The following is a 15,881-nucleotide window of genomic DNA, read 5'->3' as shown; positions in this document are numbered from 1 at the left end:
ATGGGGCCAAAGTTGTTCTGCTCACCAGTGGGCAGATGGGGCAACTACCCCCGATCCACACCCGGGGGGGCTGAAAGTCTACTAGATGCCAGGGAATTAAGAAAACAAATTTAAAAAATAGTGTGGTGGTGACTACCAACCATTATGGGCATGGTTATGCCCCCACCCCAGCTGAAGGGTATAACAGTCTTTCAGCTCTCCCCCACACACTAAAACATCTTATCCCACGACAAGCAAGAGGACATTTGATTATTTGGGGTTTTGGTTTCACATTTGGGCCATGAGAGCTTGGCTAACTCTCAAAATCGTCCCACTTGGAATGGTGAGGGTTGCACCTTTTGGACTTTGGGATGCTGCCGTGTAGAAAAATCCACAAGACCTAGGCACATCTGAAAACTAAACATCTGGGTGAGTCCAGGGTGGTGTGCTTCACATGCACCCTGCACCATTTTCTAACCCCCACTGTCCAGCAAACCTCCAACTTTGCTGGAAATCACACATGTTTCCACATTTCTGTGATGGAACCTTCCGGAATCTGCAGGAATCCACAAAATTCCTACCACTCAGCATTGTCCCATCTATACCGATAAAAATTTTGCCCCACTTGTCAGCCTTGTTCTTCAGACTGCACTTTTGGACCCGCTTTGGTTCCCCCTCAATTTAGACATGTTTTCGGCTCTTCCCTGTCATAGGCACTTGGCCCGCCTACACAAGTGAGGTATCATTTTTACTTGGAGACTGAGGGTAATGTTGGGTGGTAGGACATTTGTCCCGGTGCTGTGATCCCACACAGAAATGTGGAAAAAATTAGATTTTTTACCTAAATTTGAGGTTTGCTGCGGATTGTGGGTAAGAAACAAATTGGGGGATCCACGCAAGTCACACCTCCCTGGATTCCCTCGGATGTCTAGTTTTCAGGAATGTTTGGGTTTGGTAGGTTTCCCTATATGGCTGCTGAGCCCAGGACCAAAAACGCAGCCCCCACAAAAAAGGTTGTTTAGTATTTGATAATTTTGATGTGTCCAACATAGTGTTTTGGGGCATTTCCTTGTGCGGGCACTAGGCCTACTCACACAAGGGTTGCAAAGGATTCTGGATAACAGAACCTGGTGAGAGCCCCACAAGTCACCCCATCTTGGATTCCCCTAGGTGTCTAGTTTTCAAAAATGCAGAGCTTTGGTAGGTTTCCCTAGGTGTTGGCTGAGCTAGAGGCTAAAATCCACAGCTTGGCACTTTGCTAGAAAAAGCTCTGTTTTCTTTAAGAAAATGTGATATGTCCACGTTGTTTTTTGGGGCATTTCCTGTCACGGGCGCTAGGCCTACCCACACAAGTGAAGTACCATTTTTATTGGGAGACGTGAGGGAACGCTGGGTGGAAGGACATTTGTGCCTCCTCTCAGATTCCAGAACTTGCTGTCACCGAAATGTGAGGAAAAACTGTTTTTTGGCCAAATTTTGAGGTTTGCAAAGGATTCTGGATAACATAACCTGGTGAGATCCCCCACAAGTTACCCCATCTTGGATTCCCCTAGGTGTCTAGTTTTCAAAACTGCGCAGGTTTGGTAGGTTTCCCTAGGTGCCGGCTGAGCTAGTGGCCAAAATCCACAGCTAGGCACTTTGCAAAAAACAGCTCTGTGTTCTTTGGAAAAATGTGATGTGTCCATGTTGTGTTTTGGGCCATTTCCTGTCACGGGTGTTAAGCCTACCCACACAAGTGAGGTACCATTTTTATCAGCAGACTTGGGGGAAGGCTGTGTGGAAGGAAATTCCTCTCAGATTACAGAACTTTCTGTCACCGAAATTTGAGGACAAAGTGTGTTTTTGAACACATTTTGAGGTTTATAAAGAATTCTGGGTAACAGAACCTGTTGCGAGCCCCACAAGTTACCCTATCTTGGATTCCCCTAGGTGTCTAGTTTTTAAAAATGCACAGGTTTGGTAGGTTTCCCTGGGTGCCGGCTGTGCTAGAGGCCAAAATTTACAGCTAGGCACTTTGCAAAAAACACGTCAGATTTCAATGTAAAAATGGGATGTGTCCATGTTAAATTTCCTGTCGCGAGCATTAGGCCTACCCACGCAAGTGAGGGACCATTTTTATCGGGAGACTTGGGGGAACACAGAATAGCAAAACAAGTGTTATTGCCCCTTGTCTTTCTTTACATTTTTTCCTTCCAAAGGTAAGACTTTGTAAAAAAGACGTCTATTTGAGAAATTCCCTGTAATTCACATGCTAGTATGGGCACCCCGGAATTTTGAGATGTGCAAATAACCACTGCTTCTCAACACCTTATCTTGTGCCCATTTGGGAAATACAAAGGTTTTCTTTATACCTATTTTTCACTCTTTATATTTCAGCAAATGAATTGCTGTATACTCTGTATAGAATGAAAACCCATTACAAGGTGCAGCTCATTTATTGGCTCTGGGTACCTCGGGTTCTTGATGAGCCTACAAGGCCTATATATCCCTGCAACCAGAGGAATCCAGAAGACATAACGGTATTTTGCATTAAAAAATCTGACATCACAGGAAAAAGTTACAGAGTACAACGTTGAGAAAAATTGCAGTCCCAGTAAAATGCCAAAATTGTGTTGAAAAATTGGGTTTTCTGATTCAAGTCTACCTGTTCCTGAAAGCTGTGAAGCTGGTGATTTTAGCACCACAAACCCTTTGTTGATGCCATTTTCAGCGACAAAAACACAAGTCTTCTTCTGCAACCCTTTTGTCCAATTTTTCTTTTAAAAAACAAAATGTTTGCTGTATTTTGGCTAATTTCTTGGTCTCCTTCAGGGGAACCAACAAGCTCTGGGTACCTCCAGAATCCCTAGAATGTTGGAAAAAAAGGTCCCAAATTTGGCGTGGGTAGCTTATGTGGACAAAAAGTTATTAGGGCCTAAGCGCAAACGGCTCCAAATAGCCCAAAAAAAAGCTGGCACCTGAGGGGGAAAAGTTCCAATATTGGCCTCACAGTCTTATGAGCTCATCAGTTCCATATTGATTTCACAGCCATTGTGTGCTCATCAGTTCCAATATTGGCCTCACAGTCTTATGTGCTCATCAGTTCCATATTGATTTCACAGCCAACACGTGTTTCGTCTACCGACTTCAACATGGCTGGGAATCCGTGTCATGAAACAGAGTGAAATGCCACTATCTGTATCAGTTAATTGCGGGAAACCATAATCCTCTCCAGGCGAGATATATACTGGGGTTTTCCCACCGTATCGGTCCAAAGAAACGTCAGAAGTGGTTGCGAGTACGTCAACTGATGAGCACACAATGGCTGTGAAATCAATATGGAACTGATGAGCACATAAGACTGTGAGGCCAATATTGGAACTGATGAGCACACAATTATTGGCTAGGAGGCCAATGGAAATCGGAGAGGCACATGCTTGAAATATGAAATCTTTGGATGTTTTGTTGGAATTTACTTTGATGGTATTTATGTGATGAGAGTACGGAATATGAACAAGGGACAAAGACATTAAAATCCCATGAAAAGTTGCATTGAATCATAAGACTGTAACACGCCTCCTCTGTGTTGGATTAATTCCTAACGTACTCGTAGGATGGAACACTGTATCTATGAAATATATTTTTGGGAGTTATTTACTAGTGCTTATAACTAGCACATAGGTATCTCATGTGTGTAGTAATAATAATGGTGCCTCTCAGTGGTAAATGATTTATACTGATTGGCTTACCAATCGGTTTAGGGGGTTGGAGGGTGTAATCCCCAAAAGAGTGCACCTTTTAGAGTTAATTTGGTAAATTGTGATATAACTCATTACCTGGAGCGCCGCTTCTTCCTTAATCAAACAACCCCATTTTGAAGTGATCCCTGAGGGGGAAAAGGCCTGGCAGGGAAGGGGTTAATAGGGCTCTATAAATATTATAAATATTCACTCTGTTTCATCCTAAAGTGATTTCCGTATTCCGTATTTTGAGTTTGCAAAATGTGTTTGTGAGAAATCCACCTTTTTTTAGGTTTTCTTTTTTTTTAATGGACTAAAGTAGATGGCGTTTTGGAATGGGGAAAGAGAAAGGGTGTTAAATCCCTTTCCTTGTGTATGCCTTTTCTCATAAAGCATGGCAACTAATTGGCAAACACCAACGGGCGTCTTCGACATTTTGGTAAGCCCCAGGTAACTATGCAGAACTTTCCAGGTACGAGATTGCTGAATTTGTGAGAGCACGCCACGGCTCATGGAAAGTCTGTGTTCTCCCTCCCTCTCTCTCTGTCCCTCTCCTAGTTATAAATCCGGCTTTCTACAATGTTGATATAAGAAATTTACTTTAAGGTAATTAGTCTGCAGATATTTTAAGACATGGTTGAGCTGCTTCAGTTTGCACTCGTGCAGTTCTATGCTCACATAAAAGGTACATAAAATAACTCCTCTGTTACGTACAGTTCACAGTCTGCGTTTTCCCTGTAGCATTACTCAGATTTTTATGTAGATTTATCGGATTAAAGCCCTCACATCGTAACATCAGGAACCCCTCCTATACACCGGTGGGAGGGGGAATATATAATATATTGAGTCATTATAAAAGTTCCATTCTGTGTTCAAAGTGCTAGAACCGAGGGAGAAGCATTGGTCATCTTATTTGTCTGGCAGAAAGCTACTTGTACAGCTCTAAAATTTAATTCATGCTTGACAAACCTAAATCCATCTTTTCTCTGACCAAGAGATGTTTTCTTTGCAGTCTTTGAACTTGGCAAATTCTTCAAGACGGCAGTACACCACAGGGGAGCTTGTGAACCTGATGTCATCCGATGCTCAGCAACTCATGGACCTGACTGTGAACCTCAACCTCCTCTGGTCCGCACCATTTCAGATTCTAATGGCTATTGGGTTTCTCTGGCAGGAGCTCGGCGCCTCGGTGCTAGCCGGTGTTGCCGTGCTTGTTCTGGTCATTCCTGTCAATGCATTTGTGGCATCCAGAGTAAAGCTACTCAAAGTAAGACACTGTTCGTTAAACCTTAATATACTAATTTGATAAATTTAAGTGCATGAAAACAAGGCATGTTATCCTCTTTCAGATGACCATGTCCACTGTGCTGTGGAGAAGGGGAGGAAGTAGGCGGTGAGGCGGGAGAATACAAAGTAAAGGGCCAAACACAGGCAACTTTTAAAAGTCCTGAATTATAAGAGTGATACTACGTGTAATGCCGCCGTTAACTGCAGTGTTTGTTGTGGGTAGGGCTGAGGAGCTGTGTAGGGGTATGCTGCTTGCCATTATGTTTTGGCAGTACACAAGGCTTGTCTGATTTAATGGATACCGTGGGGACCTTCAACCAGATTAGATGCCAAGGCTGACGGCGGAGGCCGGCGCTTTTCAGAAATTGTAGCTGTAATTAGTTAAGTTAATAGGTGCGTATACATGGTTCGTTTGGGTGTGATCCGACAACCCAGTAAACCATAGTGTAGCTTTGGGAGGACTTTGCGAATCACTGCATTACATTTTAACCATTATACTGCAAAACTCTGTTTTCAGACTCAAAAATACGAAATTACCATTCACTAAACCTTTGACTTCCTCTGTTGAATCCTAGGGAAAGCTCATCGACTGGTTTGCTGTCAGTGGAGTAAACTTGAGGGGGTCCCCCCTGCAAGGTATCTGGGGGTTGGGGGCTCCCCCCTGGACCCAGTCGGGCCTCCCGCCCGCCCACAGTGCACTGTGCTGAAGTGGGGCCCTGGAGCTCGAGGGCCTTTGTTACGCCACTGTAGCAAAACTGTTTTTCTGTTTTACAAGATTGAAGATAAATAGTAAATCCATTCCCACGTGAAATTAGACCATGATGGCTTCTTAAACATGGATATCAGAAGATGTTTGACGACATATTTGTGCAGCTGTTGTATAGCGGAAGGAGTGCATATGGCTAGGGTTATAAGACCGTTGTTAATTAGCTGTGGTTGTCTTGTGAGTCATTCTCCTGTGATGTGTGCCTGATCAGAAGAGGTTAGTCGACTGGCCAGAATGATGAAACTTCCTGGATGTTTACAATGTTTGTGGAAGTTGATATTTGTAGAGAGAAAGAGAGGAACTTGCATTTTAGAAGATTTGAAATGGAGCTCCGGTGAATATGGGAGTTCGGACCGAAATCAAGTCCTTGCCGATTCCAACTGGAACCAGTGTGAAAAAACTTACAAACTGCCAATGGGAGCCAGTGTACTGAACTGGCACTGCTGGGCAACCTGACGACATAGCGCCGTGCTGGTAGAGTGTAGAGCTCACAACTGGTGGGTAGTGTGAGAAGCCAGCAATGAGGGGATGGGACTGGTGAACACCGTAGAGAGCTGCCACCGTTGTGCAGTGTGAGGCTCTTGGGATAGTGTCCAGTGTAATAATCTGAAACTCATCACCATTGGTTGAAGAGTCCCCACTGGCCTGATTTAATGCCCTGTTGCTCTAGAGACACCTGCCACAAATACAAAATAAACTGTTAATGTTTTGCAAATTATGTATTGCACAACACTTGAAGGCTGGGGGCGTTCAGGGATCTTGAATTGGAGAAAGGTCAATACATTGATCTCCTTGTGATAAGCCATCGGTGTTGCTCAGTGGAAGAACAAGAAGCCAAGGCTTTGTGTATTTTATATTTTTACATTCCAAATACGGTTTAAGTTTACAGATAATAATTGAGAAGACCTATCGACATATGCAAATATTTTTTTACTAAAAGTTTATTAATGCTACAAGTATGCCAGAACAAAACTTTCTTTTTCAGGCGTTGTTTTACACGATAAATTACTACTAGGCATTGCTAACTTCAAGGTGCGCAGTGAAAGTGTCCTTTCAACAGAAGGATATGTGGGTCTTTCTTTCATTGCTTGACGTGTGTTTTTTCTCTTCTTGCTGTTAATGCCATAGATTTTGCTAGGGGCACTAACGTGCCACTGGATTGTGACTGACTGTTAAGCGTGCAGTATGGTGATAATAGCGCAGCATCCCTCAGGAAGCCATAATGAAGTAATGCAGTTGTAGCTAGCTAGCAGAGCACAAATACGTGTTAGTAGAGATGAAATGCAGAGAAGGCCTTGGCAAGGAAGGACAGACTATAAAGTGAATTCCCATAGGCCACTAAAACACAGTAAGCATGCATGCAGAAGGCTCTGTCTCGACATTGTACTCACAGTGGCGTAGCCAGTGTGTCACGGGCCCTAGCGCAAGGAAGGAAAATGGGCTCTGGCTGCTGTGTGAAATGTGAAATGCAGCAATATTCAGGGCCCAGTGGCCCCCTCACGCCTCTGGTGCCACTGGGCCTGATGAATCAATTGAAGCTATGCCCCTGTGTACTCAGTGGATTATCCACCCTCACCCGCTGTATGAGTTTACCAAACTTCTTTAGATGGTTACCACCATGTCCACCATTTTAAGATAGGTACTACGCTATCCCCCACGTTAAATATGTAATCCTTTCAGTGGCCAGGAGAGGCACTGGCGATGACCCTCTGGCTTCAGTTTTCTGTCTGCTCTTCAGTGGTTGATCTCCCTCTTTTCCGGTCTCCGTTTCTCCACTTTATAGGTCTGTGCCCTCTTAACATGCTTACCTTTGTCCACTTATGACATCGGTCACATAACACAGAGGTTTGCAGTTCATGGTCAATCTAGCGTCAACATTGTGAGACAGGTGAGAATATTTGAACACTTGTACGCGAGCCGTAAATAACTGGATGCATTTAAATAAGCTCAAACTGATTCCATCGAAGCCAGAGACCCTTTTTGTCTACTATTATTGCATCTTCTGATTTTTTTTTTTCCTAGCAAGATTGAAACTAGTAGTAGTCTTCGGTCAAGAAATCAGCATAGAATGCCGTATTTCAACAGTGATCACACTAGGTTTACTTTTTCCTTTAGTCAGTAACAAAACTTTGCCTACACATCGCTTATTTTCGAGATTCAGCCTTAGTTATTTCGCATTAGGAAGAGGCTGAAAAAACTGCTTTCCCACCTGAAGAGGTTGAAGAGTTAAGTACCTAGTCTCCTGGTGGACTTGGTTTGCACAACCAATACATGCGTGTTGCAGTCAGTCCATGGTCTAGTCCCGGGCACATTCACACTTTGGGGCTCCCTATTTCAAACATTTACACTTAGTGGCCCAGATGTACTATTGGCTGGATCACATCGCAGGACTATGTTTGCACAGCGTATGCCAGTGCGACCACGCCGTAAGTATGCACCATGATGACACAAAGCACAGGATTCACGGATATCATGCCTCATTATTTTTGGTTAGGCTAGGTTTCTCCTGTGATTTTACCTATGAATCAGTGTGGCAAAGGCTGTAAACATTCATCTCTGCTAATGCAACGTTCAGTTATTACATCCCCTGTGCTTTAAAAAGATAGGTGGTGCAATCAGTGAACTTAAAATAAGTGGGGCATATATATGTATCACTAATTGCCATGGTCTCTTGAGTGAAGCGTTTGAGCCCAAATCTGATTAGGATAGATCTGGGGTAATAACCCCCTGTCCCCCACGCACAAAATTCAAAGCACAATTTTTCCTTAAATTTAGTAAAGATCCATAATTTCAGAAATAGTACTAATGAAAGCTTCCATGATTAATAGATTACTCTCCCGAAGGGGGTTAATCCTCCGCACCCCTGACCACCAATAAATAATTTTGAAAAAATTGAAGCAAAACCAAGCATTTTTCATTATAATTTTCCAAATGATTGGCTTAAGGGCTATGTGTGGTAGAGGTAGTTTTTCATTTTCATGAAGAAGAATATTATTTTGATCCCCAAAGATACTGATATAGATAATTCTTATAAAGCACATGAATACCAAGAGGCTTCTTGGCTGAGTCTGCAGACACAGAGAGGAGAAGAATAAAAACACAGAGTATCACCAATTAGACTTATGTCAGATCCTATCGCATGGAAAAATAGCCATGTTTTGAGAAGCTTCCTAAAACTAAGGTGATTAGTCTGGCTTCCAATTTGGTAGGGTAACTTATTCCACATTTGAGAAATAATGTGGGTAAAACTCCTGCCTCCCCAGCACCTTCTTCCGAATTTGGAGACATTGATTGTCCTAGATTGTGGTGAACGCAAGGTTCTTCTGGGAATGTACCAGGAAAGATGTCTTTCCAGGTATGCTGGACCTTTGCCATGCAAGGTTTTGTGTGCCACACATAAGGCTTTAAAAGCTATTCTTTTCCTCACACGGAGCCAACAAAGATTATGTAATGCCTCAGTCTCTGACTCAAATTTAGGGATTTTCTTTAGCAATCAAGCCGCTGCATTTTGCAAGGTCTGAAGTTTTACTAAGGAGTGTTGCTGAATGCCTAAGTATAAGGCATTATAATAGTGCAATTCATATGGAATAAAAGGAAGAACTTTTTTTAGAACGTGAAGCAAAAAGTACCAGGAGGAGTACGTTTATTGACCTGTGTGTTAAAAGAAAGGCTGGAGTCAAAGCTTAAACCCAAGTTTCTGACCAAGGATACCAGAGTGGGAAGAGGGCCGAGCAACTGAGGCCACGAAGATTGGTTCCGGAATGTTGTGTCTTTGCCGAAAAGCAAACCTTCAGTTTTGACCAACTGCAGCATGAGACTGTTGTTGTTCATCCATCCTTCAATAGCGCCTACAATGTTGTTATAACAGTATGCACTCTCATCCACATTAGAAATTGACACAAGACATCGTGTGTCATCAGTATAGGCCACAGAAGCAAGGCCAAAGGAGTGGGTCAGTTTATCCAAAGGAGTCACATAAATATTAAAAAAGTGTGGGGCTTAACGAAGAACCCTGGGGAACACCACACAGCAGTGAAATGGGCTTAGATGTAAAATCTCCCAGGGTGGCTGATTGCTCTCTGTCCTGGAGAAATGAGTGAAATAGTTCAAGGGCTGGGCCACCAATACCAATTTCCCTGAGGCGATCCAGCAAAGTTGCATGGTTCATGGTATCGAAGGCCGCCGATAGATCCAACAGGATCGTCGCCTCCTTCCTGCCTTTAACAGGGATGTTTCTAAGCTCATCTGTTGTTACTTCCAGCGCCGACCAAGTACTGTGAATAGGTCAAAACCCAAATTGAATTTAAAATGTCCTTTCCTTTAGGTATTTGGAAAGTGAACTATTCATAAGTTTCTACAAAATCTTTTCAGGAAAAGATAGACGCAATATAGGCCTATAGTTCTTTACCTCTTTAGGGTCTAGAGTAGGCTTTTTCAGTTATGGAGGCCTTCTTCCATTCCATAGGATATTCACTGGAGTCAATAATTGAATTCAGTAGCACATTTAAGGGAGGAACAACTGTTCCTACAATATCCATAACAATGTTTGGAAAACAAGGATCAGATGGTGCTGCTGACTTTGTTTCGGCTACAAGCTCCATAACTTTATCGCCTGCAAGCAGAGGAAGTTCCCTGAAGGAATAGTCACCATTTGCTGTGTCAGTGTCCGAAACCGGAGAGCAGAACCTGCCACTCTCACTCTGTTTACTTTACGACTTAGGTATTCTTCTTTATTTTATAGAACTCTGCTACCTTGTTCCAGAACACTTGACAAGGAGGAGCTATGCAACTTGATGAAAAGGAGGACAAGACCTGGACAGTTTAAAAAAGTTATCTTGTTGAATTCTTTGCTACTAGGATTTTCTCTGAGAAATATTTAGTTTTCTCTGTAACAATCCTCTCTAAAATATCACTCAAGTCTGCTTTATTGATTTTGCTCCAGGCTTGAATATTTAGTTTTCTCCATAATAATCTGCTTTTTTATATCCGCAAATTCGAGAATTAGTGCCCTGCTCTATGGGGAAAATGAAGCGTGAGGGGCAAGTTGTATGTCATGGAATATCCGCAAATATAACACAAACCACACCAACAGCTGAGCAGTTCTTCCAGAATCCTACCCTGCGGATCACAGAAAAACCCAGAGATAAGGAGGAAGAGTTTGCACATCCATTTTGAATAGCACAGTCCTCAGGAGGAGGACAGAGGGATGAACACAAACGGGGGATAGAATGAATGGGAGGAGGATACCAAGATATTTATCTGGAGAATAGTATGATAAATGTATGAAGTCTGATTTCGCCATATCAGTGACTTTGTGAATGATGCAATGTAATTGAACTTGATGAATGTCAATGACAGTCCAGGAGGGTCAGGGTGACATAGTTGTAAGTACATTGGCTGATGTTGAGGTGGGCATGAGCTTCGAGGTTGTCCTTCGGGGAGAATGAGAGTAGAGTCCGAATGTAGAGTGTTGCTTCTGGCAGTGTGCAAGAGGACAATAACTTGCATTGTGGATCAAAATATGTGATTTGAGAGGAAATGCTTGAAGCAGCTTAGGAAGCTGGTATGTATCAGTCTAAGGTTTTCCTTTGTGTGCTACTTGTAAGAAACGCAAGTCTAGATGAATAATTTGACGAACTCTATGTTAACAAGCCCATCTTTAATGTGAGGAGTTTAGCTTGCCTCAGTTTTATTTTTCCCTTTCCTTCACTGCATAAAGCAGCGGGGTGACGCTCCTCGGCCTTAGCGGAGGAGCCGCTGCTGGTATAGTGTCCCACTCCGAAGGTTCTCCGAATGCTCCAACCATACGAACATGCGTCTAGGAAATGCCTCATTTGTTCTGGTGTACTAGATGTAACTTTTCTTTCATTGCTGTTCCTCCACGCTACATCTGTTTTTGCTACTTTCCATATACATTTTTGTCACTTGAAGTAAATACCATATAGCTTCGTTTTATCAAATTTAACTTGGATTGTTTTTTTCTTTTCACATAGAAACGCCATTTGAAGAGTAAAGACCAACGTGTGAAACTTCTTAATGAAATCTTCCATGGAATTAAGGTAGGAAGTATGTAAAAACGTTACTGTGAACTGTCTACACATCAACATTTGACACCCCCGCAAAAGCAGGCATGACTGATACACTGCAATACTGGAAGACAGCATGTGAAATACTATATTACAGTCACAAATCTTTGGCAGTGATGTATAAGTTTGTTGATGCTTTTCAAAGCTTGTCCATCCATGGAAAATGCCAGTTCAAAATAGAAATTAAAATCTATGGGGCTCAGATGAAACTCTCCTGTTTGAAGACCTCAGTCCTAGTGTTGGTGGGGACAGAAAAGGGCAACAAGACTGTATACTATACATTCTTTGCTATCACATTTGATGGCACTGATCAAATCAACAACATCCACATGTTGTATGTCCTGAAATGAGCCTCTTGCAATAGATCCTTCATTAAAATGACACAGAGCTTCCTCGCTGGTGAGATCCCAGTGTGGAGTCAGGTTCCTGGATCATAGTTTGATAGGATTACAGATGGTCAACCAGGGGCCACGTTGCACACGTCGTGCTCCAGCGGCACAACAGGCATGTTTGCATGTTTTCTTCCCCCTCAGGTCAATTAGTATCATAGAAGGGCTACCAACACTTGTGCATCCCATTCTGTAATACTGATTACACCAGCACACATAAAGCACTGGTATTATCTTAAGAGGGCATTTCCTTATTAGCGTAGGGGTGTGGCCCCATGCAAATGAGGAAACATTTTGCCTTTATGCCTGCACCATAATATGGTAGCAGGTGCAAAGACAAAGAGGCAGTCAGGAGGTGCACTGACAGTACACCACAAGAAGGTGGCACACAGTCAGGCCAGCTCAGAGGTGGCCCTCTGGTGAGGCGAAAGGAGGTCCAATGGACCCCTAAGACATGCTTCTGCAGGTGGGGTAAGTCACTTACTGCACCCACCTGCAGGGGGATCTCTCTTTCTCTTTTGATTTGCAGGCCAGTGCCACCAGCACTGTTAAAGATGGAGTGGCTGCCTCGAGCAACCGCTTCTCCTTTCACTAATGCGCTGCCTCCAGTGCATGCATCACTTCACTGTTGTGCAGGGAGCAGTGTATTGATTGTAACAGGGTGCACTCTCTCTGTTTGTGCCAGGCCCACCTGTCTAAAGGTATGCCATGGTGCAAACAGGAACAGTGTGTCCTTTACATAATATGGCACAATAGGTTCAAAAGTGACTGTGTCTAGGGACACAGTAATAGCTTAACAAAGAAATCCACTAGAGAGGAAAACAGCCTTAAGGGAGACCTCCACAAAGATACGTGTGACTCTGAAGGGTTAAACAGCGTTGATTTTCCCCAACAACACTCAGCAAAAAGAGCTTATTGCACACAGGACAGAGGTGTTTCTTTGGCATTTAACGTGACAAAAAGTAAAGTACAATGGGAAACAACATATCCTTACACAAGTTAAGGTGGCTGCAGTGTTTATGGACTGGAGGCAGACAGAGACTGCTACAGACCATAAAATCTGAAAATACTCCTTTGTTGTAATTTTTTTTATCTTTTCTGCCCATTAATATTAGGCAAAGTAGTTTCATCAATTCCTAGGGCAGCTGTGAACTACGGACAATAGGGTTAAGTGAATGTTTTGAGTAACATTTTCTTTCTTCATTGATTCACCCGTTCTCTCCAGTCTTTCCGATACCTCCTTCGTGGTTGTACGTTTTTAATTTTCTTCATCTAGTGGGGCTGATCATTGTTTCTATGTGATCATATTCGAATATTTATACAGGATGATGAGTGTTTTGTATACATTGACCCCTGAAAGAAATCTACTCATACGATCCAGTCACAAAAACCGTATGGGCCCTCTTCTCTCATTTATTTTATCTGTTTATTTAGGACATAGGGCTTCTCCTCAACTTGCAACTACAATTAAAGTTCTTTCATAGTCATGTGGCTTTCCCCTGCCCTATCAGTGCTTCATACAACCTCTAGCCACCCAGTTAAAGCCAACAAGTTAGACCGTCAGTAAGGATTTGGAGACGTGGCACAGTGTCCATGTAACAACCTGCTCCTCATTCCTCAGAAGCAGGCTGCATGTTTTCTTTGGCAGGAGTGTGCATGTTAGTGCTGAGATCATGAAAGGCCACATATATTTGGATATGCCTCCCCATCTCCTGCATGTCCCCACTTGCGTTGTTCCCGTTGTTGGCCGTTCCAAATGTAAGTAAAGCCAGAGGTAACTGCATGGCTTGAATTTGCATGCAAGAGGAAGGAGTGGGAACCATCTTTTGTTCCCCACTGGGTTTTGATTGACCATGTTTGAGCAGGGCATCCTGTGGCCCAACAAGAGCAAACCCGATCTATGAAGTGACTGAAGGCATGGTCAAGGCTGCACCCATTTTTCAATAGTGGTATTCTACCTGCCTAAAGTCCCCAACCTTTGTTTTGATCTTCTACAGAGAGAAGACCCCAACATGAGCACCTGCCCTGAGATTTTTCTGAATGTCAATACACAAATGACAATGGCAACCCCTGTATCTGGTTGCCAATTCGCTCTGGCACACCTGAAAAAAATTATTTTTTCTGGATTGGTTCTCCCTTAGGTTTGGGAATATCTTTGAATCTAAGTGACAAGCTGGATTTAGGCTCCAAAACTATATATGCACTGAGCGGTGTTGCCCGGTCAGTGTTTAGGTTTTAGCATGGAGAAGCCCTGTGCACCTCTCTATAGAAAGACTTGTAAGAAATGCAGAATCTTAGGCCACCTCACGTGGCCTGGTAAGAATTATACCCCTATGACTGTGGACAACGTATCTGCTGTTGAGCTCTGCTAAAAAATGTAGTTAAATGCCAGGAGCCCCCAGAACATGCCTTTGCAAATCAAGAGCCTGAGAACAAGCCATACCCTATGCTGCTGTGAGCTGTTAAGTCTGACCACGACCAGAGCCTCAGCATGCCTGCCCAGCCCAACACAAAGACGCTGATTCTCTTGAGTGGTGCACTTCAGAACAAATGTTAATGTAAATGCTGCACTGGTTGTATGATTTTCAGCTTCATTGTCCTTTGGTGACCTTCACCTTATGTGAATCCTTACATCCCGATTCCACAACCTTGAATTTGCACTCAACAGAGCCATTCACATTTCAACCAACACCAGCATGAGTATTACCCAATCACTTAACCCAGCAGTGGTCTGTTACCCGCTGAAAGCCACTGCAGCTGAGAAGAGGTGGCTAGTTGCACCCCTTCTACTTCCTGCAGAGCCCCTGAAGTTGTCTAAATAGGCCAGAAACCCCATGACTATCACTGAGTCTGTGCTGCAGCTGGAAACTGTGTCCAGTACCTATAGACCATTAGCAACTGTTCCCAAGCAGCATGAGGGAGTGCTTGCACCAACTATAAAAGGTCACCTGACATTCCATGTCTCTGCTGCCACCAGACTAGAACCATGAAGTGTATTTACACTGCCTCCTCGTGTATTAGACTAACAAGTGACACAGGATGAGAAGTGGTGGATACAAATGGGGACCACGATCGCTCCACAGAGAGCAAATTTAACGGTACCAACGCGCACTTAGTCACATGTCTCTATTCTAATCATTTTCTTTTATGTGTGCAAGTGGGTATGAGATCTACTAAACAAGATACCATCATCATTCCTGCTAAATCTCAGGTCTAGATAAAAAGTGTGCGGATGTGTGAAATATCCTGCTCAATGTTTAAAAGCGCCACAAAATCTGATGAGTAATACTCAACAAAGGCGCCCACGTCTGCTTTACTGATTTAATCACCCGCTTTTGTGATATCTCGATCCATGCAGAGTTTGTTGTTGCCAATGAAAATTCACTGCTCGCTTAAGAAATAAACAACAAATCAGAGTCCCGTGTCTATATTTATGTTTCTGTCACCCACATTTATAATATGTCAGATAAATCTATGCAGAGTTAGGTTTTGGCTAAATGCATCCATTGGTTATCTAAACATGATATATGGCCTCCCCCGTCTTGATAAAACCCACCAAAAACGAAATGGAACATATCAAAATCATATCACTGTTATGCAATTAGGTATCAAATCAGTGAACCTTAATAATACAGAAGATAGAAAATGGGTCAGC

The 15,881-nt window shown here is 43.1% G+C and overlaps 1 protein-coding gene across 2 annotated transcripts in view; it reads left to right on the top strand.

Annotated features, from left to right (window-relative positions):
- Nucleotides 1-15,881, top strand: part of LOC138249903 (ATP-binding cassette sub-family C member 2-like) — a 546,861-nt gene that overhangs the window by 240,508 nt on the left and 290,472 nt on the right. For both annotated transcript variants that reach the window (XM_069204120.1, XM_069204121.1), the window contains 2 exons: nt 4,711-4,965; nt 11,745-11,810. In XM_069204120.1, the coding sequence (XP_069060221.1) occupies nt 4,711-4,965; nt 11,745-11,810 (321 nt within the window). The remainder of the gene's footprint in view (nt 1-4,710; nt 4,966-11,744; nt 11,811-15,881) is intronic.

The sequence above is a fragment of the Pleurodeles waltl genome, chromosome 8, assembly GCF_031143425.1.
Source record: "Pleurodeles waltl isolate 20211129_DDA chromosome 8, aPleWal1.hap1.20221129, whole genome shotgun sequence".
Taxonomy (NCBI): domain Eukaryota; kingdom Metazoa; phylum Chordata; class Amphibia; order Caudata; family Salamandridae; genus Pleurodeles; species Pleurodeles waltl.
The sequence above is the reverse complement of the archived record's forward strand: the minus strand, read 5'-3'. Positions and strand labels throughout refer to the sequence as shown.